The sequence below is a fragment of the Halichoerus grypus genome, chromosome 9 (assembly GCF_964656455.1).
Source record: "Halichoerus grypus chromosome 9, mHalGry1.hap1.1, whole genome shotgun sequence".
Taxonomy (NCBI): Eukaryota; Metazoa; Chordata; class Mammalia; order Carnivora; family Phocidae; genus Halichoerus; species Halichoerus grypus.
Window position 1 is genome coordinate 143,334,731 of NC_135720.1, and position 26,434 is coordinate 143,361,164.

General features: G+C 39.5%; 1 protein-coding gene across 1 annotated transcript; it reads right to left on the reverse strand.

Moving 5' to 3' along the window:
- Window positions 1-13,286: 13,286 nt before the first annotated feature.
- LOC144379132 (olfactory receptor 2B8) lies at window positions 13,287-14,377 on the reverse strand. Its single transcript, XM_078055823.1, has one exon. It carries the CDS (start codon window positions 14,223-14,225, stop codon window positions 13,287-13,289), a length of 939 nt encoding a protein of 312 aa, XP_077911949.1. The 5' UTR covers window positions 14,226-14,377.
- Window positions 14,378-26,434: the final 12,057 nt, after the last annotated feature.

Here is a 26,434-nt window from a genome sequence, read left to right on the forward strand (position 1 = left end):
TATCATCTAAATGTTCCTCTGACATCTCTCAAGGGAAATTCCTACCTGATGCTTGAATGCAAGTGAGTGCTCAAAATCTAAGTTCATGGATTCATGCGGCCTCCAGAGATGCTGCCTTAGTGTTTCTAGAGCATCTGCATCCTATTCTCATTTTAAAAAAGCTCCACAGGTTTTTCATATTTCCCCCTCATTTGGGAACACTATTCCATTCCTTCGTGCAAGAAGACACGCACATACCATAAAGTCATAGGGAAAATAAGAATACAAATGACTAAAACACTGTAAGAAATATTAACCTTGTGGCATATTTCTAGGAAACTGTTGGAGGCATGTCACTTATTCTTGCATTGTGATCATGGCTCTATTACGAGGTCCGTAGGTTGACTGTATCACAGCTTTTTCATAGAAGTAGGTGGGCAACTGTGGGAAAAACAAACTTTTAGCTCAGAGAAAAACCTATTAACATCGATCCTGATAAATCCATTCAGATATCAGGCCCTAGTATGACGACACCAGTGTGACGTGGTTTTATGTAACCTTCAAGTCACAGACATAGAGGGTGTGATGCATTACCGCCAGGGACAGTGGGGGCACCGGCTGGTGATACGGCAGGGGTGCTGATGTGTAAGTCTGCGCATGGCCGGAGAAGCACAACGGGAGGTCTGCGAGCTGTTTCTTTTAAGCTTGTGAGCCACCTTGTGAGTTAAAAAGGACTGTTGAGGACAGTGTCATATCTGAACAGTACATGACACAAGTCCTATTTTATATTTGATCTATTTTACCTACAGCAATGCAGCAGAAGTTCCAAAGGGTAAAATACATTTAGATCCTCTCTTCATGCCATTTTATAAATTCTTTGATCGAGACGTCAACTGATCAATGCTTTTGTATCTCACATCTACCAAGAGCCCCATATATTTCCATGCAGTAACATAGTATAAAAATATAGGAAATGACCACGATGTCACAAGAAATGCCATGCTCTGTGGAGCTTGCTTAAATGTAAAGGATGGAATAAAATGTATATTAATTATTAAACATCTCCATATGTCTAAACTTTACAAATAGCCATCTCGTTATGAACTGTCATACAATTCTGAATTAGGAGTAATAAATATAAACATCCCAGAACAATTGAATCTGACATTGTAGCCCTTCAATCTTAACTCAAGCTCAGTTTGCACATAAATGTGTTTTGGGGTATGGATCTGGGTTTTTGTATATGTGTATTGTCACGAACAGTGTATTTTCCCACGGAGGCTGGAGCTTTGGCAATGCCATCTTCATAGAAATGTTTCTGAGTTTTGGTAGGTTTTCCCAACAAGTAGCCCAGTGTAGGTAATGTGTTTGTGTCTTGGACTGGACACATATACATAACAAGTGTACTTACTGTTCCCTATCCTGACAGCTAACCAGCATCCTCCAGGGCCTTGAACCCCCTGAGCTGGTCATGCTCATGACAAGTGATCTTTGTATAGAGACAGCATGTGGAGGCTGGAAATGCCAGCCAGGGGAGATTATGCACACGGTCAGGTTCTCTCTGCATCGCTAGCAGCATCACATGTTCCCACTTGAACACCGGGGATATAGCTTGACACCATAGTGATGTTTCATGTATGCCAGTAGAAAAACAGTTTTGTAATACTGTTTATCCCTGATGGTGACAAATTTCCCACTCTCCATTATGTTTCAACCACATCCTGAGTGTTATACCCAAATAGTCACTTTAAAGTCCCTCAAATCGAAGATGGCGGAGGAGAAAGGGACCCTGTTTCAACCAGTCCCCTGAATTTAGCTGGATATCTAGGAAGCCGTTCTGAACACCCACGTAATCAGCATGAGGAGTATATATATTGATCTCTACAAGCAGAAAAGCGACTGCTTTTTGCAAGGTACGACGTGGGGAGTTGTGTCTACTGAGAGATATCGGAAGATGAACAGAAGGGGGAGTGAGCCTCCATCAGCTGGCTCCTGGAAAGTGATATAATACCGCAGCACAAAAGCGGAACCCTTGGAAATCTGCTCCAGGCAGCGACATCCCTCTCTGAAAGGGGCTCTGGAGCTGAAAAGGCAGAATTCTACGTAGAGCATTATGGTCTCAGAAGAGGGGAAGCCTCAGAGCCAAGGGGGCTCCCTGGACCGGCAGAGTGCCTGAGCAGTGCAGCCAGGAAGCAGGTAGGGCCAGCGAGCCCAGGAAGGCTCTCTCAGCTTGGATGGCCTTAAACTGCAAGCCCCGGCAGTTGAGAATCGCTCTTCTCTTGGGCAGCCTGAAAAAATCAGGAGCATGTGCCGGGATGGGGCAAAACCTCGCAGAGTGGTAGTGGCGGGGAAAGGGCTTCAGAGCAGCGCCCAGACGGGATCCAGGAGCTGCGCGTGTGCTTGAGGGAGCCCGCCGCTGCTCGCGGAGTTAGAAGCATAAAAGGCAGGGACGCTCCCGGGCTCCTGGTTCGACCTGGGAGTCCCTGTGGGTGCGCACCGTGGGAAGCTGTGGTTTTCCGTGGCGCATATAGAAACGGAGCCTATGTGTACCGAAGGGTTTAGTGAAGACGCACACTGCGATTTCTCTGCTCTCAGCCAGAGGTTTGGGCGTGGCCATTTTTGCTCTGACACTCTGAAGAGGTGCAGAAAGCTGCGGAAGAAAAGCCACACAGAGGACCAGTTTCCACTGAGCCCATCCCCCCTATAGGGGGCAGGGCAATTCCGCCCACGCAGAGTTGCCTGAGAATCAGCATGACAGGCTGCTACCCCAGAGGACAGGCTGGAAGAACAAGAAGATGACAACCCTATGGACCCCATAAGACTGTAAAATCCTAACACCAGGGGAAAAGAGTATATTGAGCTCCAGGCGTTGCTTCCCGGCTTGTTTTTGTTTTTTTTGTTTTTGTTTGTTTGTTTTCCAGATACAACTCTTTTTCTTTTTATTCTTTCATGTTTTTTCTCTGTGTTTTCTTTTTACCTTTTCCTCATTTCAACTAGATGTTTATTATATAAACTTATATTTCACAGTAGCTTTTTAACTTGTACTTTTTCACACCTATATATTTTTTATAGATATATGCTTCAATGTAGTCCTTTTTTCCCTATCCAATTTTACCTTTATATATATATACAAGTTTTACTTTCCTTGTAATTTTCGGACATAGTGTCCTCTAACAAACAGACCAAAATACACCCAGGAACAACTGAAACACTGTGCTTTGTCCACACTGAGAGATTATAGTCCCCCTTCCCCTTCCCCGCCCTTTTAAACATTTTTAAAATTTTTATAAATTTTCTTATGTGCTTCATTTTGGCTTTGTTTTTTTGGTGGTAGTTTCTGACCACTCTGGATTTTCCTAGGGTGCATTTTGCTTGGGTCCTTGTTGATATTTTGGACTCCGCTGATTCACTCAGCCATCACTCAGCAGAATGACTAGGAGGAGGAACCCTCAACAAAGAAAAGAAACAGAGACAATGTCATCTGCCACAGAACTAATGGATATGGATATAAGCAAAATGTCAGAGATAGACTTCAGGAGAGCAATCATGAAGTCAATAGCTAGGCCTGAAAGAAGCATTAGTGACAATATAGAATCTCTAAGGGCAGAAATGAGATCTAATCAGGCCGAACTAAACAATGTTATGAATGAGATGCAGTCTAAACTGGATACTGTAACAGCCAGAGTAAATGAGGCAGAAGAACAAATTAGTGATCCACAAGACAAGCTGATAGAAAAGAAGGAAGTGGAGGAAAACAGAGATAAGCTTCAAGTAACACATGAGAAAAGGATTGCAGATTAATGATGCCATGAAACGTTCCAATGTCAGAATTATTGGGATCCCTGAGGGGGTGGGGTGGGGGGTGGCTAGAAGGTATATTTGAGCAAATCCTAGCTCAGAACTTCCCTAATCTGGGGAAGGAAACCAGCATTCGAGTCCAAGAGGCAGAGAGGACCCCTCCCAAATTCAGTAAGTATAGATCAACACCTCGACATATAACAGTGAAGCTTGCAAACTGTACAACCAAGGAAACACTCCTGAGAATAGCCAGGGAGAGGAGCTTCCTTACATATGGAGGGAGTAACATCAGAATAACATCAGACCTATCCACAGAAAGCTGGCAAGCCAGAAGTGGCTGGCAATACATATTCAGGGTACTAAATGAGAAGAACATGCAGCCAAGAATACTTTATCCAGCAAGGGTGTCTTTCAGAATGGATAGAGCGATAAAGAGCTTTCAGGACAGGCAGAAACTGAAAGAATATGTGACCACCAAGCCAGCCCTCAAAGAAATATTAAGGAGGTTTCTATAAATGAAGACAGACCCCAAGAGTCACATAGACCAGAAAGAAACAGAAAATCTATAGAAACAGGGACTTTACAGGCAATACAATGGCACTAAATTCATGTCTTTCAGTAGTCACTCTAAATGTAAATGGGTTAAATGCTCCTATCATATGAAACAGGGATGCAGATTGGATTAAAAAACAGGACCTATCTATATACTGTCTACAAGAGACTCATTTTGATCCTAAAGACATCTCCAGATTGAAAGTGAGGGGATGGAGAACCATTTACCAGGCTAATGGACCTCAAAAGAGAGCTGGGGTAGCAATCCTCATATCATACAAATTAGATTTTAAACCAAGACAGTAACAAGAGACGTGGAGGGACACTATATTATACTTAAAGGGTCTATACAACAAGAAGGTTTAACAATTGTAAACATCTAGGCCCCCAACGTGGGAGCAGCCAATTATATAAACAAATTAATAACCAAAATAAAGAAACATATTGATAATAATACATTAATAGTAGGAGACTTCAACACTCCTCTCTCAGCAATGGACAGATCATCTAAGCAGAAGATAAACAAAGAAACAAGACCTGTGAAGGACACATGGGACCAGATGTACTTCATAGATATATACAGAATATTGCATGCTAAAACAACAGAATACTCATTCTTCTCAAGTGCACGTGGAACTTTCTCCAGAATAGACCACATCTGGATCACAAATCAGGTCTCAACCAATACCAAAAGATAGAGATTATTCCCTGCATGTTATCAGACCACAATGCTTTGAAACTGGAACTCAACCACAAGAAAAAAAATTGGAAGGAACTCAAACACTTGGACATTGAAGTGCATCCTGGTAAAGAATGATTGGGTCAACAAGAAATTAAAGAAGAACTTAAAAAATTCATGGAAACTAATGAGAATGATAACACAACTGTCCAAAACCTATTAGGATACTGCAAAGACAGTCCTGAAGGGGAAGTACATAGCCATCCAAGCCTCTCTCAAAAAGGTATTAAGAGGGCACGTACTGCATGGAGCACTGGGTATTCTACAAAAACAATGGATCGTGGATCACCATATCAAAAACCAATGATGTATTGTATGGTGACTAACATAACATAATAAAATTAAAAAAAAAGAACCATCACCTTCAAAACTCAAAAAAAAAAAAAAGGTAGAAAAATCCCATATGCACAAGCTCACCTTACACCTAAAGGAACTGGAGAAAGAACAGCAAATAAAGCCTGAACCAAACAGGAGAAGATAAGTAATAAAGATCAGAGCAGAAATCAATAAAATAGAAACCAGAAAAACAGTAGAAGAGACCAATGAAACTAGAAGCTGGTTCTCTGAAAGAATTAATAAGATCCATAAACCTCTGGTGAGACTTATCCAAAAGAAAAGAGAAAGGACCCAAATTAATAAAATCATTAATTATAGGAGAGAGATCATGACTAATAACAAGGATATAGAAATAATTAATAGAAATTATTACCAGCAACTATATGCCAACAAATTAAGCAATCTGGGAGAAATGGATGCATTCCTGGAAACTTATAAACTACCAGGAGAAATAGACAATCTGAACAGACCAATAACCAGCAAGGAAATTGAAACAGTAATCAAAAATCTCCCAAAAAACAAGTCCAGGGCCAGATGGCTTCCCAGGGGAATTCTATCAAACATTTAAAAAGAAATGATACCTACTCTACTGAAGCTGTTTCAAAACATAGAAATGGAAGGAAAACTCCCAAATTTGTTCTATGAGACTAGCATTACCCTGATCCCAAAACCAGACAAAGACCCCATCAAAAAGGAGAATTACAGACCAATATCCCTGATGAACATGGATGCCAAAATACTCAACAAGATCCTAGCCAATAGAATCCAACAGTACCTTAAAAGGATTATCCACCACAACCAGGTGGGATTTATTCCTGGGACGCAAGGGTGGTTCAACATTCACAAATCAATCAACGTGATAGAGCACATTAACAAAAGCAAAGAAAAGAACCATATGATCCTCTCAATCGATGCAGAAAAAGCATTTGACAAAATAGCATCTTTTCCTGATTAAAACTCTTCAAAATATAGGGATAAAGGGAACACACCTCAATTTCATAAAAGCTATCTATGAAAAGCCCACAAATTTTTATTCATTCATTCTCAATGGGGAAAAACCGAGAGCTTTTTCCCTTAAGGTCAGGACCATGACAGGGATGCCGACTCTTACAACTTTTGTTCAACATAGTACTAGAAGTTTTAGCCTCAGCAATCAGACAACAAAAAGAAATAAAAGGCATTCAAATGGGCAAAGAAGAAGTCAAACTCTCTCTCTTCGCAGATGACATGATACTTTATTTGGAAAACCTAAAAGACTCCACCCCCAAATTACTAGAACTCATACAGCAATTCAGCAACATGTCAGGACACAAAATCAATTGCACAGGTATCAGTTGCTTTTCTATACACTAACAATGTAACTGAAGAAAAAGAAATTGGGGGATCGAGTCCATTTACAATAGCACCAAAAACCATAGGATACCTAGGAATAAACCTAACCAAAGAGGTTAAGAATCTATACTCTAGAAACTATAGGACACTTATGAAAGAAATTGAGGAAGACACAAAGAGATGGAAAAACATTCCATGCTCATGGATTGGAAGGATAAACATTGTGAAAATGTCTATGCTGTCCAGAGCAATCTACACTTTCAATGCAATCCCTATCAAAATACAATCAACACTTTTCACAGAGCTGGAACAAACAATCCTAAAATTTGTATGGAACCAGAAAAGACTCCGAATCACCAGGGGAATGTTGAAAATGAAAACCAAAGCTGGGGACATCACAATGCCTGACTCCAAGCTCTATTACAAAGCTGTGATCATCAAGACAGCATGGTGTTGGCACAAAAACAGACACATAGACCATGGAAGAGATTAGAGAGCCCAGAAATAGACCCTCAACTCTATGGTCAATTAATCTTCGACAAAGCAGGAAAGAATATCCAATGGAAAAAAGAGTCTCTTCAATAAATGGTGCTGGGAAAATTGGACATCCACATGCAGAAGAATGAAACTGGACCATTCTCTTACACCATACACAAAGATAAACTCAAAATGGATGAAAGATCTCAATGTGAGACAGGAATCCATCAAAATCCTAGAGGAGAACATGGGCAGTAACCTCTTCAACATCGGCCACAACGATTTCTTGCAAATCACATCTCTAAAGGCAAGGGAAACGAAAGCAAAAATGAACTTTAGGGACTTCATCAAGATAAAAATCTTTTGCACAGCAAAGGAAATAGTCAACAAAACTCAGAGGCATCCCACGGAATGGGAGAAGATATTTGCAAATGACATTACAGATAATGGGCTGGTATCCAAGATCTATAAAGAACCTCTCAAACTCAACACTCAAAAAACAAATAATCAATTAAGAAATGAGCAGAAGTCATGAACATACACTTCTCCAAAGAAGACATGCAAATGGCTAACAGACATATGAAAAAATGTTCAACATCACTAGCCATCAGGGAAATACAAATCAAAACCACAATACTACCTTACACCAGTTAGAATGGCAAAAATTAACAAGACAGGGAACAACAAGGGTTGGCAAGGATGTGGAGAAAGGGGAACCATCCTACACTGTTGCTGGGAATGTAAGCTGGTACAGCCACTCTGGAAAACAGTATGGAGGTTCCTCAAGATGTTAAAGATAGAGCTAATCTATGACCCAGCAATTGCACTACTAGGTATTTACCCCAAAGATACAGATGTAGTGAAAAGAAAGGCCACATGCACCCCAATGTTCATAGCCTCAATGTCCACAATAGCCAAACTGTGGAAGGAGCCGAGATGCCCTTCAACAGATGAATGGGTAAAGAAGATGTGGTCCATATATACAATGGAATATTTCTCAGCCATCAGAAAGGATGAATACCTACCATTTGCACCAATATAGTAGGACCTGGAGCGGATTATGCTAAGTGAAATAAGTCAATCAGAGAAAGACAATTATCATATGGTTTCACTCATATGTGGAATATAAGGAATATCTAGGAGGATGATAGGGGAAGGGAGGGAAAATGAAGGAGGAGAAATCATAGAGGGAGACGAACCATGAGAGACTATGGACTGCGGGAAACAATCTGTTTCAGAAGGGAGGGGGGTGGGCGGATGGGGCAGCCAGTTGATGGGTATTAAGGAGGGCATGTGTTGTGATGAGCACTGGGTGTTATATGGAACTAATGAATCACCGAACACTACATCAAAAACCAAAGATGTACCGTACAGTGGCTAACTGAACATAAAAAAAAAAATTCCACTTAGAATTTCTTCCTAACTAAAGCTCCCAAACACTTGTTTTCTTTATCCTGTAATTCCTCACACATTTCTTGTCTCTGTATTAAAGGTATAAAAACTGCCTGCCTTGATCATTTCTTTGAATCTCAATTACTTTATTGGGCCTCCATATGCAGGTAATAAAACTTTGGGTTTTTTCTCCTGTTACTCTCTGTCATCTCCATTTAATTCCAAAACATTAATTAAACTCCATTTAATTCCAAATGGCAAGAATTCATTCTTCTTTATGACTAGTATTCCATTGTGTGTGTGTGTGTGTATACACACATATATATATCACATCTTCTTTATCCAGTCATCTATTGATGCACTCATGAGCTGCTTCCATAGCTTGGTTATTGTAAATAATGCTGCTATAAACATAGTGGTGCATGTATCCATTTGAACCCTGGGGTAGGGAAGAAGGAAATGTGTCCCTCCCCAAAGCAAGTGTCCTGTCCCTAAGGCCATCTCAGGGATCCCATCCCCTGACCCCTCTGATCAACAGTAATTCATCCTCTCATTTCTGCATTTACACAGAGCCCACCTTCCCAGCAAACCACATTTCCATACACAGTGGTTCCCAGAGTCTGCAGGACCAGGTCTGAAATATGCTACAATACCACAATGATGAAAGAAGCTCTCACCTGTGTTACAAAACAAGCATCTTAAAAGAAGTCACCTGCAAAGGAAAGGGTTCACAGGGATCTATAACCTGTTCATCCCTCCTCAGTGAGCCTGGACAGAGCAGAACTCTGGCAAAGAGTAACCATGAAATGCACAGACTATGAGATACATGAGGGTCTTACAGGGGTGGGTGTACTCTGATTACTGATCTAGTAGTAATTTCATCATGATGTAGAGGGTCTGTTTAGAACTTACACTCGACACACTGCAGATATGCTACCAAATGACAGTCCTAAAGCCAGAACAGCCTACGAAGGTAGGGACACATAATCTGAGAATCCCCCAAGCCTCTCTGTGCTGACTTGTACTACAGTAGAGATGGTGGGGGGATGGGTTACATAGGTGACGGCGAACAAAGAGTAAATTTGTGATGACGTAAGTGTGGAATCAGTATATTATACACCTGAAACTAGTATAGCACTCTGTTAACTATACTGGAATTAAAAATTAAAAGATAATAAAGTAACTTCAAAACAGTTTTTAGGAAAAAAAGAATTGTGATTCAAAACAAAAAGAAAGTCTATGGAATAGGAGAAGATATTTATGAATGACATATCTGATAAAGGGTTAGTATTCAAAATATGTAAAGATCTTATATATACAACACCCAAAAAACCAAAATAATCCAATTTTTAAAATGGGCAGAAGACATGAACAGGCATTTCTGCAAAGAAGACATACAGATCTCAATAGATACAGAAAAGATGCTCAACATCACAGTTCTTCAGAGAAATGAAAATGAAAACCACAAGGAGATATCACCTCACACTTGTCAGAATGGCTAAAATCAAAAACACGAGAAGAAAGTGTCAGTGAGGATGTGGAGAAAAAAGAACCCTCCTGCACTGTTGGTGGGAATGCAAACTGGTGCAGCCACTGTGGAAAAGAGTATGGAGGTTCCTCAAAAAGTCAAATATAGAACAAACCTAACATCAGGTAATGCACTACTGGGTATTTACCTAAAAAAAGATCTTTCAAATGGATACATGCACCACTATGTTTATAGCAGCATTATTTACAATAACCAAACTATGGAAGGAACTCATGAGTGCATCAATAGATGACTGGATAAAGAAGATGTGATATATATATGTATACACACACACACACACACACACAATGGAATATTAGTCATAAAGAAGAATGAATTCTTGCCATTTGGAACGTCATGGATGGAGCTAGAGAGTATTATGCTAAGTGAAATAAGTCAGTCAGAGGAAGATAAATACCATATGATTTCATTTGTCTGTGGATTTAAGAAACAAAACAAATGAGGAAAGGAAGAAAAGAGAGAGAAAGACAAACCAAGAAACAGGACAACTATATAGAACAACATAGGGGGGGATGGGTGAACTAAGTGATGGAGATGAAGGAGGGCACTTAAATTGAGCACTGGGTGTTGTATGGAATTGTTGAAATATTATACTGTAGACCTGAAATTAATAATATACTGTATGTTAACTATACTTTAATGGAAATAAAAACTTCATTAAAAAGCTAAAATAAAATATATAAAGTAATTTCAAACCAACAAAAACAGTTGAAACAAAAAAAGGAATTGTGTTTCATGCAAGTTGGACATTTTGGGTCTCTGCAATCACCCATTACCTGAGCTGATGATATGCACCCTGCGTTCCTCAGAAAGCAAAAGAGCTGGAAGAAGAGCTAGAGCATAATGATTGTCCTGACAGCCGGATGTTAAAGACGGATGGAATAAAATAATTTAGCTAAGCCTTGGATACAGTCCCACAGTCATGCCACAGTTATTGATGAAAATTCAAAAGGAAACAGTTCAAATAATATTGGTGACAATTTACACAACCTGGAATCTGTTGTAGACAAAGCATGGAGTGTGTGGGGAGGCAGATTCCTAACATTAGAAAAATGTTATGGAACAATTGTGAACTTGTGTTTGGACTTTCAAATAATTTTTTTTATTTTAGCATGGATCCCAGAGAACTTTGTTCTCTATAATTTATTCCCATGTAACAGAAACATCCAAATGCCATTCAAACATTCATTAAATGAAATAAATCTGTTTCACCCCAGGGCTCTGTGTGTCCTTAAGAGCAGAGAAGTAGATGCTCACACAGAACAATAGGCTGTGTGGTTTCATGAGACCTGGAGGGTTTTTGCACCAAAGAGAGTTCATCTGAGGGATTTTAAAGTGACCATTTTGATATAACTGTCAGGATGTGGTTGAAACATAATGGAGAGTGGGAAATTTGTCACCATTGGGGATAAACAGTATTACAAAACTATTTTTCTACTGGCATATATGAAACATCACTATGGTGTCAAGCTATATCCCAGGTGTTCAAGTGGGAACACTGTGATGCTTCTAGAGATGCGGAGAGAACCTGACCGTGTGCATAATCTCCCCTGGCTGGCATTTCCAGCCTCCACATGCTGTCTCTATACAAAGATCACTTGTCATGAGCATGAGCAGCTCAGGGGGTTCAAGGCCCTGGAGGATGCTAGCTAGCTGTCAGGATAGGGAACAGTAAGTACACTTGTTATGTATATGTGTCCAGTCCAAGACACAAACACATTTACCTGCACTGGGCTACATGTTGGGAAAACCTACCAAAACTCAGAAACATTCCTATGAAGATGGCATTGCCAAAGCTCCAGCCTCCGTGGGAAAATACACTGTTTGTGACAACACACATATACAAAAACCCAGACCCGTACCCTAAAACACACTTACGTGCAAACTTAAGTTAAGATTGAAGGACTACAATGTCAGATTCAATTGTTCTGCGATGTTTATATTTATATTTATTACTCCTAATTCAGAATTGTATGACAGTTCATAACGAGATGGCTATTTGTAAAGTTTAGACATATGGAGATGTTTAATAATTAATATACATTTTATTCCATCCTTTACATTTAAGCAAGCTCCACAGAGCATGGCATTTCTTGTGACATCGTGGTCATTTCCTATATTTGTATAGTATGTTACTGCATGGAAATATATGGGGCTCTTGGTAGATGTGAGATACAAAAGCATTGATCAGTTGCCGCCTGGATCAAAGAATTTATAAAATGGCATGAAGAGAGGATCTAAATGTATTTTACCCTTTGGAACTTCTGCTGCATTGCTGTAGGTAAAATAGATCAAATATAAAATAGGACTTGTGTCATGTACTGTTCAGATATGACACTGTCCTCAACAGTCATTTTTAACTAACAAGGTGGCTCACAAGCTTAAAAGAAACAGCTCGCAGACCTCCCGTTGTGCTTCTCCGGCCATGCGCAGACTTACACATCAGCACCCCTGCCGTATCACCAGCCGGTGCCCCCACTGTCCCTGGCGGTAATGCATCACACCCTCTACGTCTGTGACTTGAAGGTTACATAAAACCACGTCACACTGGTGTCGTCATACTAGGGCCTGATATCTGAATGGATTTATCAGGATTGATGTTAATAGGTTTTTCTCTGAGCTAAAAGTTTGTTTTTCCCGCAGTTGCCCACCTACTTCTATGAAAAAGCTGTGATACAGTCAACCTACGGACCTCGTAATAGAGCCATGATCACAACGCAAGAATAAGTGACATGCCTCCAACAGTTTCCTAGAAAAATGCCACAAGGTTAATATTTCTTACAGTGTTTTAGTCATTTGTATTCTTATTTTCCCTATGACTTTATGGTATGTGCGTGTCTTCTTGCACGAAGGAATGGAATAGTGTTCCCAAATGAGGGGGAAATATGAAAAACCTGTGGAGCTTTTTTAAAATGAGAATAGGATGCAGATGCTCTAGAAACACTAAGGCAGCATCTCTGGAGGCCTCATGAATCCATGAACTTAGATTTTGAGCACTCACTTGCATTCAAGCATCAGGTAGGAATTTCCCTTGAGAGATGTCAGAGGAACATTTAGATGATATGGGGTGGACACCATCATCTTAAAAACTCTGGCAGTTAAAGTCTTCCATCAAAGAGTCTTCCCACCCAGTCATCTGGAGCCGTGGCCCCTCCAAAGCACCTTCTTCATTGCTCCCGTCACATCCTTGTTCCTCAGTGTATATATGACAGGGTTGACCATGGGGGTGACGATGGTGTAGAACAGAGAAATGAACTTGCCCTGATCCTGGGAGTAGTTGTTGCTGGGCTGGAGGTAAGCGTAGATGGCCGTGCCATAGAACAGGGAGACCACTGTGATGTGGGACCCACATGTCCCAAACGCTTTCCTCTGCCCTGCAGATGACTTTATTCTTAAGACTGCCCTGACAATCCGACCATAGGAGAAGATGATTAATGCCACAGGTATGAGGAGAATGATCACACTGACAAAGAAGAGCTCAGACTCATTCACAGTGGTGTCAACACAGGCAAGCTTGAGCAGTGGGGGGACCTCACAAAGGAAGTGGTCTATTTTATTTCTTCCACAAAGTGGTAAAAGGAAGATGAGCACTGTCTGCAATAAGGAGTTGGCAAAACCAATGAACCACGATGCAGAAGCCATGAGGGCACAGAGACGGGGGTGCATGATCACTGTGTACTGCAGGGGCCTGCAGATGGCTGCATAGCGGTCTAATGCCATGACCCCTAAGAGAATGCATTCTGTGGATCCTAACCCTAGAGAAATGAAGAGCTGAGCCACACAGCCACCAAAGGAGATAGACTTGTCAGCTCCCCTGAGATGAACCAGGAGCTGCGGGACAGTGCTGGTCGTGTAACACAGGTCCAGAAAGCTTAGGTTGGAGAGGAAAAAGTACATGGGAGTGTGAAGATGTGGGTCCAGGTGGGACAAGGCAATGATGGTGGTGTTTCCCAGCAGAGTGAACAGATAGAAGACCAGAAGAACCACAAAGAGGACTAGCTCCAGTTGAGGCCGGTCAGAGAAACCCAGCAGGATAAACCCAGTGAAAGAACTGCCATTTTTCTGTTCCATCCTCTGTTAGCACATGTTTCCTGCTGTCAGGACCAAGCATTTAGTAATTTTTAAAAGAAATCTTAAAAAACAAAAAAGTTGCTGGGGAGGTGAATCTATCATGTTATAAGACATGGCCATGGGATATTACAAGTAACTATTTCAATAAATGATTGAAATTGAGATAGCTATACCAATTTAGTTCCACATTATCATGAAAAGTAAATCATTAATATGTAATATAAGAAAAATGAAATAATGGACCTTGTGTTGGCATCAGTCATAGGTATGCAAGATCTTTCAGTCTGAGTTTAAAGAGACTTAAAGTACTAGAAGTATGTACATACACTTTAGAGAGAATGGGGATAAGGGAAAAAGAGGGAGAACAATCAGAAAGTATCAGAAAGAGATGCAGACAGAGGGAGAGACGTTATTGTAAATGTGTTTCTCATGATTGTACACAACTGGATTTGTACACACCTCACATGCAATAGAATATAATACAAAATAAACTTGAAAATGCATTCAGATATAGGAATTTAAGACCTAGAATGTACTTATACAAATAATTCAATTACATTCAAAATATCACTAATAGTTCTGCATATAAACATTGTGTCAGAATTAACTCTCTAAGATACTATATTTATGAAAGCTACACATCTGTGGAGATTTTTTTGTATGGTATAAAACCACTAAACAATCAGAGAGAACCTGAAAACATCACCATTCAATTACAGTGCTTAACTTTTGCCCTAACAATGCTTAAAATCACCATACCAATATAACCGGAACTCTGAAAATTCCTTGGCCTTGCATAGTCAGGTGGAATCAGAACTCTAAAATCCACTGGCCATGAATTTCCTCTTCCATCTGCAGATTTCTGCTCCACACATTACCAACCAGAGCACATGAAATACCTGAAAAAGGTAGGATTATCCACTATCAACATTCTACTCAGAATAAACATTTTAAAAAGCTACCCAACTGTGTAATCTATGAACAAAGTGTAATGCTTTACATGACTCCCTATGATAAAATAGTTAAATAGATAAATACATAGAGATAAGGACAAATATATTCTCAAAGCAATGACAGGTAAAAGCACTATGGTGGAAATCTTTAAGTACTACACAGAAAGTCATAAAAAAGGATATGTTGGTATTATATAAAATCTCAGACATCCATTGACATTAGGTTAATTATTAACTTCTGGAAGCTATCTTGCAGCAGAGTTAATGATGCTGAACCAGACACGTTGCCAGCTCTCAGGTGAGTCTGATGACCCTGTTCATCCAGCTGCTTAGTACTGAAGAAGCATCCTTAAAAACCAACCAAAGAGGCATCAGAAAATGAGCATTTCAGTTCTATCTCGTTCAAATGGTGAGGCATACAGTACGTTTTTAGTTCTTCTAAGACTAAAAATCTGAATCAGGTTTCAGGGTAGACCCATTGGTGTGTGAAAGAAATTGGGACAAAACTGGCATAAAATAAATATTTAAGATATCGGAATAGAGAATATAAGATTTCACACTATTTTATACTTCCTTGGATTTCCTGTGGAGATGCATTCAGTGGTATCCACAAAAAGAATCTATGCACAAAAAATTTCTTAATGGAATTAATTATAAAACTATCTGAGATGGTGTAAATGTGCAACAACAGGGAATGTGCCCAGACTCACACCTGCTCAGAAGAGCGAATAAAAACAAACCACGGGTCAGTCTCATGTACACACACACAAATATAGATAAATTATCTGAAATCAATTGCTGGTGTTTTAAAGGTGTCTAATAAAGGAATTACTCACCAAAGTAAGGAGGACAAAAGTGAAATGCTAACTCATCCAAGGAAAACACCAATATCATATTGTATCATCAGAATAAATAATGATATATTTTAATATTATCCTAACAGTAAGGACTAAGAAGGCAGGTAAGAGAAGATAAAACTCTGGTGAGCTGAACTGTACAAATGATTTCCTTCTTTTCTGGATTATATATGTATGTGTATGTGTGTATACATATATATAAAGAATGCTGAATGGCTTCTATCTGACAGGTATAAAAATGAATATGATTTTAAGTTAAAAAATTAAATATCAGGCAAAGGAGATGCCCACTAAAAGAGAAAAAAGAATGTGATTGTCTCTGAATGTTACAATTGTTTCCAATGTCTTCCTGGAGAGCACACTGGGAGGGAACTAGAATACTCTTGTCATAGTCTACCATCTTTTTTTTTTTTTTTTAGCATTGAATTCAGGAAAATTATTATACTTGAGTAACACTGGATATGAGAAAGATCAGGCTGCATAATGCATTCTCCTGATCTCAACAGTATGTTCTGCTGATCTGGGTCACTTTCTTCTCTTCCACCTCCTCTACTCAGCATTCATCCCTCTCCCATCTGTGGGCAACACCACAGCACACAATCTTCCCAGAGAAAGGATATATTTAGACTAAGGTTAAATGAGAAATTTCATTTCATCTACTTCTTACCACATTTAAAGACTTGTGTAAGTCGTCTAAAAACCATCATCTATATGTATGTAGGTATCAAATGACTGAATGCAGTAAGAGAGATTGATTCCTCTTAGACAAAGTATGTAAATAATACTGGCTGGAAATAGTAAACACATCCGTCCCAGGTAAGGAGCACAGAATGGTGTCTCTAGCAAGTACCATGATATGATATGTTCCAGGAAAATCCAGTTACAAATCCACACATAAATTATTACTATGCATACAAAACAAAACAATAAATACTTGAAAAAGGCACAGGTTATATACTGAGAGAGAAAAACGTTATTAGATAAAATAAAAATAAATAGATTCTACAAAACAAAAACAATGGCATTCTATGTAATAATTGCCATCTAAAAAACAATATAGTGGGAAATGACATCTCACAAAAGTACAATTCTATGGTAAAAATTAAGAGAACAGACATCAAATGAAAGAGGTTAAATGTTTAGTATAGACACGTGGAAGCTGAAGGAGCCATTACCATAAATGTTCCACGCTGGCATATACGTCTAAAAGTTTAAGTGGAAGAGTAGATATTTCCAGAAAACCAGATGCTCAGCATGCAAACTACACATTTTAAAGCTCAAAGATCTCAAGAAAATGTCTGTACTGAAGATATTTCAAATATATAACAGTCACTGATAAAGCTGACATACAAACCCGCCCTATCCAGTTCCTGAATGAATCCTGAAATAGTGTTGGCAGTGGTAGGAATTAATCGCTATTCCTTTAATAATGCACCTGTCCCCTAGGTCTGAGCTGACCCCAGATACACTAGAACAGGCCCTCGACGGCAATGCAGGATAAGCTAATGAGGGGGAATGCAGCTATCACAACATGGAAATGACAGTTCTAATGAACATGGACAGTGCTTTCCACCAGGTTCCATGGGAGAAGAGGATCAAGTAGGATTTCCACTGCATGTTGTTTGTTCAGGGAATGCTCTCAGGATAAAGGGGGTGAGGGAAGCAAAACAGAGCAGAGAACGTTGCTAAGCAGGGATGTGGTCTCAAGTGGAATATGGCATGAGCCTGATCCCATAAGAAACTAGAGCAGAACTCTCCCATATAAGTGTCCATCTGTGCTGGTAGAAATACTCAGTCCTCGCTGTCTGATATAATAGCCATATCCACATGTCACTACCTGAGCATTTAAAATGGCCTCACTGAGAAACTGAATTTTGTATTTTATTTAATTTTAATTAATTTAAATTTAAATGACTTCCTGTGGCTACTTACTTCTGTATTGGACAGCACAGCTCTGGAGCATGAATTGCATCAGATTTAGTCCTGCCTTGACATTGGCAGCCTTTTGTTTATCCCATGAGTCTGTCACTGGTTGTGAGCTGCCCCCATCCTGTTCCTGGGACCACCTGGCAAAGTGGCTCCCTTTCACTTGAGGGCAAATCTCTGAAGAAGGAAATGGCTGTGAACCTTGCAGCCCATATTCCTAACACATAGGGAGTGGATTGGATCAGCAGCCAGGTAGAGAGCATCTGAGCAGGTCACCAACAGCATTCATACAAGAGTCCATTCAGGATCCTGGGCAAGGATAGAAGGATGGAACCCAGTGTACCTTACACATCACCTCAGTGCAATCACACACACACACACACACACACACACACACACACACACACCTTCATCCATTAACTAAACGTTCAGGTTTCTTCCTACCTTTTCTTCTGCAGATTGGTATTTGTACTCTCGAAATATCATCATTTCTTGTTAACAATAAAGTCAACATAAAGATGCATTGACAAAATATTCCCAAAATGGAATTTCTCTGTTGTAATTTTCAACATAGCATTTTTATTTTGCTTTTCAAATTTTTATTTAAATTCTAGTTAGTTATTATATAGTGTAATATTGGTTTTAGGACTAGAGTTTAGTGATTCATCACTTACATATAACATCCAGTGCTCAACGTAAGTGGCCTCCTAATGTCCCTTCCCCCACCCACACCCTCCATAAACCCTCACTTTGTTCTCTACGGTTAAGATTCTCTTATGGTTAGTGTCTCTACTTTTTCCCTTTCCCATAAGTTCATCTGTTTTGTTTCTTAAATTCCAAATATGAGTGAAATCAAACAACATAGCATTTTTAAACTCCATACATATTTTAGATATTTTGGTAACCTATTAGTGAGAAAATGAGACTTTAGAAGGTATAACTACTGGCACTGAGTAAGCATTGAGAACAAATATTGTCTAATTTCACAGGCAATAAGGACTAAAGGGAAAGCATGGAAGCATATAGTCTAATATTTTCACACATATGCATAGAGGGCATATTTTATTACCACTGATATACACATGTTTAAATTATTTTCTACATGTGCATACACAGGCATAATGAATGTACTACAGTAGAATAAAATGTCTGGGAATGACTTGGTGGAGTCTATAATGAACAACTAAACTTAGTTCCTATGTTTGGTGACTTTCCACAGTCTTCCTTTAGACTGTGGACCATATATGTAAAAAAATAGAGCTCTTCTCTTTCAAGAACAATTGCAACTGAAAATAAACTAACTTCCAATTCCTAAAGCACCACACAGACTGAGTTCCATTTCACTCACCTTTGTTCACCCTCTCTGTGGGTTCTAAGCTATTTCCCTACCTCCCTTCCAAGTCACTGCCTACAGACAGTCCTGGGGATTGGCCCTTGGACATGTAGAATCAGTTGCATGCAGTAAATGCAAAGGTTGACTATACCAGCACTGGGTTATCCAAAGATTTTTCCTGAGCGAAAGGATGCTTTCTCACGATGACTTCATGAGTCTTCAGGTGGACAGAGATCAACACTTTGCCTCTAGGAGGTAGGAGGTGAAGTCCCTTGCAAACTCACTATGGTTTCCCAAATACGATGACCTACCTGTACGACAGGGAGACCCTTATGAGCACAGGAGAGGGTGCTGTGATGCTCAGCTGTGGCTGGGCTGGCACTGAGAACCAAATATGTTTCCCTGGCTGACGTCTCTGGGGAGCAGATGCCCACACTGTTAATGAGCCCCTGTCACTGAGCGGTCCAGAGATGGCAGTCCTCAGGGAGAAGGATGATCAAGGACAAAGCCAGAGGAAACCTCATCTGTCTCTTTTGTTATTTCATATATTTCACAGAGGACGAATAACTCCCTAGATCTCCCCAACCGCCTTGGCTCTCATCTGTAAATGACCTACAGGTTTTACAAAACACCTAAAATTTTTATCCTCACAACTGTTCAAATATTTACATATAAATAGATAACAGTCAATTCACTTAATTTTAAATGTAAATATGTGAATAAATTCTTAATTTAATTTCATTCATAACCACCGTAGGTGGGATCACAGTGTTAATATTTAGGCACATTCTTATCTTTACCGTGATTATAAAAGAAGGCAACCAAATTCTACCAAACTTCTAATACAGCAAAGGGAAAACAAAATCTCAAATCGTCTAGAACACTGTTCAGTTTATATTGATAGGTTTTAATGACATATTCAAACAGTTTAAAAAATCATCTCTTTTTAATAAAACACACATGATTTATTTAATTTCAACTAGTCTTTGCATTTAAGTTCCAAATGATTTTTACTTTACTGGGATAGTTAACACAATCACTACAGAAAAATGGAAAGAAGTTGCTGGGTGGTTTGTAGCTGTTTCTCCCAGATCCATAAGTTCCAATTTCATTTATCATGTTCAGCCTAAACAGATAAACTACTTCCTGCTACAAGCATTCTTATATTTGGATTTTCTCAGTTATTCCCAAACCAGTTAGATTCCATCCTGAGAGTGGGAGGGAGAACTGGCAAAGACACTACATTCTGGGTGTCCCGAAGAGAGAAGGAACCACAGACCTGCTATTAATGCTTTGCGTCCCAGACCACACTCAGTGCTGCCAGCCTTACACGCTCAAATGGCTTTGATAATAGTGAGGCATTATCTACTGATGCTGACCCACACTCACATCCTAGATACAATATTATCTAGGACAATGCTCACTCACCTGCCCCAAGACACACGTATAAGTACACTCCACAGCAGCGTCCTTGGTATCAACCAAAACCTGGACAAATCCAAATGCCCATCCACAGTAAACTGATAAATTGTGACCTCTTCATACAAAAGAGTACTCTACAACAGTATGAATAAAACTACAGCTAAACAAATGGAAACAATGTTTTTCACACAAGGTGCTGAGGAAAGGATGCAAGTTACAAAGTAATCGATCCCTCTACATGAGTTCAAAAACAAGTAAACTGTTTTTGATGAACTCACACAACTAAAAATGGTATCAAAGGGCTGATTATAACAAAGTCAAGATCAAAATAGAAAGGTATGCAGCTGGGTAGAGGTCAGCTGAGGTTCTGTCCAGGTTCTAGTCAACAAGGGAGGCAATATCATGACCATTCTTTTTTTTTTTTTTTTAAGATCTTATTTATTTATTTGAGAGGGAGAGAGCACAAGCAGGAGGGAGGAGCAGAGGGAGAGAGAGAAGCAGACTCCCTGCCAAGCAGGGAGCCTGACATGGGGCTTAATCCCAGGACTCTGGGATCATGACCTGAGCCGAAGGCAGACACTTAACTGACTGAGCCACCCAGGTGCCCCAATGAGGACAGTTCATCTGAAAGATCCAAATTGCCACCCACTCAGTACATTCTCCAACAGGCTATTTCTGGTCTCTGAATTGTTCCCAGCTCTCAGATCTTCTTCCTCATTACTTGTCCCCCATCTGAGGGAAGCAGTGGGAACAGCCCAACCTTCCTACTAAGTGAGATTCCACCACTCCAGCACCGCTGCCTTGTGTTGGGATCTGTGGTTACCACTGGATAAATGGATAAAGAGCCTAAATGGGGAAAATGAAAATGAAATGCCTCCAAAAAAAGGGAGAGACAAAGAAGACAAATCCAGAAGGACAAATAACAGAAGCTGAAAGAGACAGGACATATACACAGAGATTCCAGTTACACAGAAAACGGACATCCAGATGGCTAACAGACACATTAAAAAAATGCTCAACGTCACTCGGCATCAGAGAAATGCAAATCAAAACCACAATGATATATCACCTCACACCTGTCATAACGGCTAAAATTAACAACAGAGGAAACATCAGATATCGGGGAGGAGGCAGAGAAAGGGGAACCCTCTTACACTGTTGGTGGGAATGCAAGCTGGTGCAGCCACTCTGGAAAACGGTATGGAGGTTCCTCAAAAAATTAAATATAGAGCTACCCTACAACCCAGCAATTGCACTATTAGGAATTTATCCAAAGGATACAAAAATACAGTCTCAAAGGGATATATGCACCTCAACGTTTATAGCAGCATTATCAACAATAGCTAAATTATGGAAAGATCCCAAATGTCCATCGACTGATGAATGGATAAAGAAGATGTGGTATATATATATATATATATATATATATATATATATATATATATATAATGGAATATTACTCAGCCATCAAAAAGAATGAAATCTTCCATTTGCAATGGTGTGGATCAAGCTAGAGTGTACTATGCTAAGTGAAATAAGTCATTCAGAGAAAGACAAATACCATATGATCTCATTCATATGTGGATTTAGGAAAGAAAACAGATGAACATATGAGAAGGGGAAAAAGAGAAAAAGGAGAGTGGGAATGTAGCCATAAGAGATTCTTAATGACAGAGAACAAACTGAGCATTGATGGAGGGAGGTGGGTAGGGGATGGGTTAAATGGGTGAAAGGTATTAAGGAGGGCTCTTGTGAAGAGCACAGGGCGTTTTATGTAAGTGATGAATCACTGAATTCTACTCCAGAAACCAATACTGTACTGTATGTTCACTACCTAAAATTTAAATAAAAAAAAAAAAAGACACATTTTTCCCTCATGGTTCTGGAAGCCAGTCCAAAATCAGGTGTCATCCAGGTACCCTCTTTCTGAAGGTTCTAAAGGAGAATGTGTTCTAGGTCTTTCTTTTAGCTTCCTGTTGCCAGAAATCCTTGGTGTTCCTTGGTTTGTAGATTCATCATTGATGAATCATTGCTCCAAATTTGCCTCTGTGGTCACGTGGCATTCTCCCTGTGTATGTGTCTGTGTCTCTGTTTTCCCTTCTCATAAGGACACTGGCCATTCTGGATTAAAGCCCACCTTCATCATGGATGACTTCATCTTCATTTGATTACATCAGCAAAGACTCTTTTCAAACAAGTCACATTCATATGTACAAGGCGTTAGGATATGACCACATCTTTTGTCAGGACATAATTCAACCCAAAAAGGAGCTTTGTTTCTTGGCTTCTCAACTTCTAACAAAGGGATCAGCTGACCTCTCAGTCACCCAATACTCGCATCCATAATGATACTGGGATATCCTGATAATTCCCCTATAGTCACTCATTATATGCTGCCCTGTCTTATGCTGCCCTCAAGCTCCATAAGCTGATCCAGAATTAAAAGCAGAATTGATATACCATAGCATATATTTGAAAATTGCTAAGAGGATAGATCATAAAAGTTCTCATCCCTAGAAAAAAGAGGTAACTATGAGCGGCAATAGATGTTAACCAGACTTATTGTGGTGATGATTCCACAGTATACACCAGTATTGAATCATTACATTGTATGCCTAAAACTAATACAAATGTTATGTGAATAATGTATCTCAAATTTAAAAAGGAATTTAAATACTAGAGGAAAAAATATTGTGTCTAAACTATTAAACAGTATTGGTAAATGGAAGTTAAGTAGAGACAACAGTTTCACTCCCAGTCAATTTGGCAGGAAGAGATTGACTACCTGTTGATGTCACCTCTCCGGAGCCTTCCTTTTTGGCTGCCTTTGGGGAGCCAAACTCTGAATACTTCAGCTGAGGTTAATGAGTTACATGGGACAGGACACTACTGGGACCACTAAAAACACACACATCTTCAGTCCCTAAAGCATGTACTTTCACTCTGGTGACATAAAAATATCCCTCAGATATAATAGTAGCCCTTTTCTTCATGGGCGGATACCATAGAATTCACAGATTCTAACTTCTCTTTAGCTGCAGACTCAGTTGTCCACTGTAATTTATCCTTGCTACCCCTTTTGGATTAAACTGTATTTTGTCTAATATAGGTATATCTACTCTTTCACTCCCAATCATTTAAGAACCAGAAGATAGGGGCGCCTCGGTGGCTCAGTCGGATAAGCGGATGCCTTTGGTTCAGGTCTTGATCCCAGGGTCCTGGGATTGAGCCCCCTGTTGGGCCCCCTGCTTGGTGGGGAGTCTGCTTCTCCGTTTCCCTCTGACACTCCCCCTGTTTGTGCTTTCTCTCTCTCTCTCTTTCTCTCAAATAAATAAATAAAATCTTTAAAAAATATATTAGCAAACCTAATTCAACAGCAGATTAGAGGTTCATACACCATGATCAAGGGAGATGTATAGCAGGACACAGGATAAGCCAACATATAAAATCAATAGATGTGGTACACCACATTAGGAGAATGAAAGGGAAAAATCATATGACTATCTCAATAGATGCAGAAAAGCATTTAACAAAACACAACATCTTTTCATGGTAAACACGCTCAACAAATCAGATGTAGAAGGAATGACCTCAACATAATAAAGGCCATATACGACAAACCCATGGCTAACATACTCAATGGCAAAGTGTGGGAATCTTCTCTTCTGAGATCAGAAACAAGACAAGGATGCCACCTTCACTACTCTTACAGAACACAGGAAGTCCTAGCCTGAGCATCTGGGGGGAAAAACAGAAATAAATGGCTTACAAATTTTTTTAAAAAGTGAAATCATCTTTGTTTGGAAATGATATGATCTTATATAGAGAAAATCTTAGACACCACCAAAACACTGTTAGAACTCACCAATAAGTTTAGTAAAGTTGCAGAATAGAAACTCAACATACAGAAATGAGTTGGCTTTCTATACAATAGCAACAAAATATGGGAAAAGATTTTTTCATTCCATTCACTCTAGCACCAAAAACAATAAAACACAGGAATGAGTTGATCCAAGGAAGCAAAAGATCCATACACTTCAAACTACAAGATTTTAATGAAAGAAATCAAAGAAGAATTAAGATATCCTGTATTCATGACTTGAAAGATTTAATACTGCTAAAATGTCCACACTACTCAAAACCATCTATAGATTCAATGAAATCCCTATCAAAATTTAAGTGGTATTTTTCACAGATAGAGAAAAAACAATCCTAAAATCTGTATGGAGCCACAAAAGTCCCCAATTGTCAAAGCCACCCTGACAGAGAAGACCAAAGCAGGAGGCATCCCACTTCATGATTCAAACTATATTATAAAGCTCTAGTGATCAAGACAGTATGGTACTGGCTGAAGAAAGAGTCACATACAACAAAGGAACTGAATGAAGAGCCCAGACATAAACCCAACAAACATAGAGACAACTAATATATGACAAAGAAGTCGAGATATTCATGGAGAGGGCGCCTGGGTGGCTCAGTTGGTTAAGCGACTGCCTTCGGCTCAAGTCATGATCCTGGAGTCTCTGGATCGAGTCCCGCATCGGGCTCCCTGCTCGGCAGGGAGTCTGCTTCTCCCTCTGACCCTCCCCCCTCTCATGTGCTCTCTCTCATTCTCTCTCTCTCAAATAAATAAATAAAATCTTAAAAAAAAAAAAAAAGATATTCATGGAGAAACATAGTCTCTTTAATGAATGGTCCTGAGAAAACTGGGTAAGTACATGCAGAGAAATGAAATTGGAGCTTTATACTCTACACCTCACAAAAATTAACTTGAAATGGATTGAGATGCAAATGTTAGACCTGAAATTGTAAAACTCCCAGAAGACAACATATGAGAAAAGGATTCGTGACATTGGACATGTTCACATTTATCAAATGAGGGTGCTCTAGCATTATCCTATCTACAAACTCGCCCACTCTTTGTGATCCAGTTTCAACCCTAAGCCTGAATACGACACCAAGAGCACTAGCAACAAAAGCAAAGCATTAATAGGTGAAACTACGTCAATCCAGAAACTTCTGCACAGCAAAAGAAACCATCAACACAATGAAAAGTCAACCTATGAAATGGGAGAAAATACTTACACATCTTCTACCTGATAAGGGGTTAATATCCAAAATATATAAGGAACTCATGCAACTCAGTGGCATAAAACCAACAATTCCACTTTTTTAAAAGGACAGGAGAACTGAATAGACATTTCTCCAAAGAAGACATACAAATGGCCAAGAGATACATGAAAGATATTCAACATCACTAATTGTCAGGAAGATGCAAACCAAAACCACAATCAGAATCATTCACACCTGTTGGAATGGCTATCATCAAAAAGACAAAAATAACAAGACAAATACTGTGTGATTTCATGTAACTGTGGGATCCAGAAAAGCTGAACCTATAGATACAGAGAGTAGAAATGTGGTTACCAGGGGCTGAGGGGTAGGAGAAGTGGGAGATGTTGGGCAAAGTGTACCAACTACCACTTATAATATGAATAAGTCCTGAAAAGCTAATGTACAGCATGGTCCATGGTACATGTAGTTAATATGATTGTATTACAGACTTGAAAGTTGCTAAGAGAATAGATCTTGCATGTTCTCACCACAGAGAAGATAGGGTACTTATGTGATGGGATGGAGGTGTTAGCTAACACTGTGGTGGGAACAACTTTGTTATACATAGATACTCACATTTTCTACTCCTAAAATTTGCTCAAT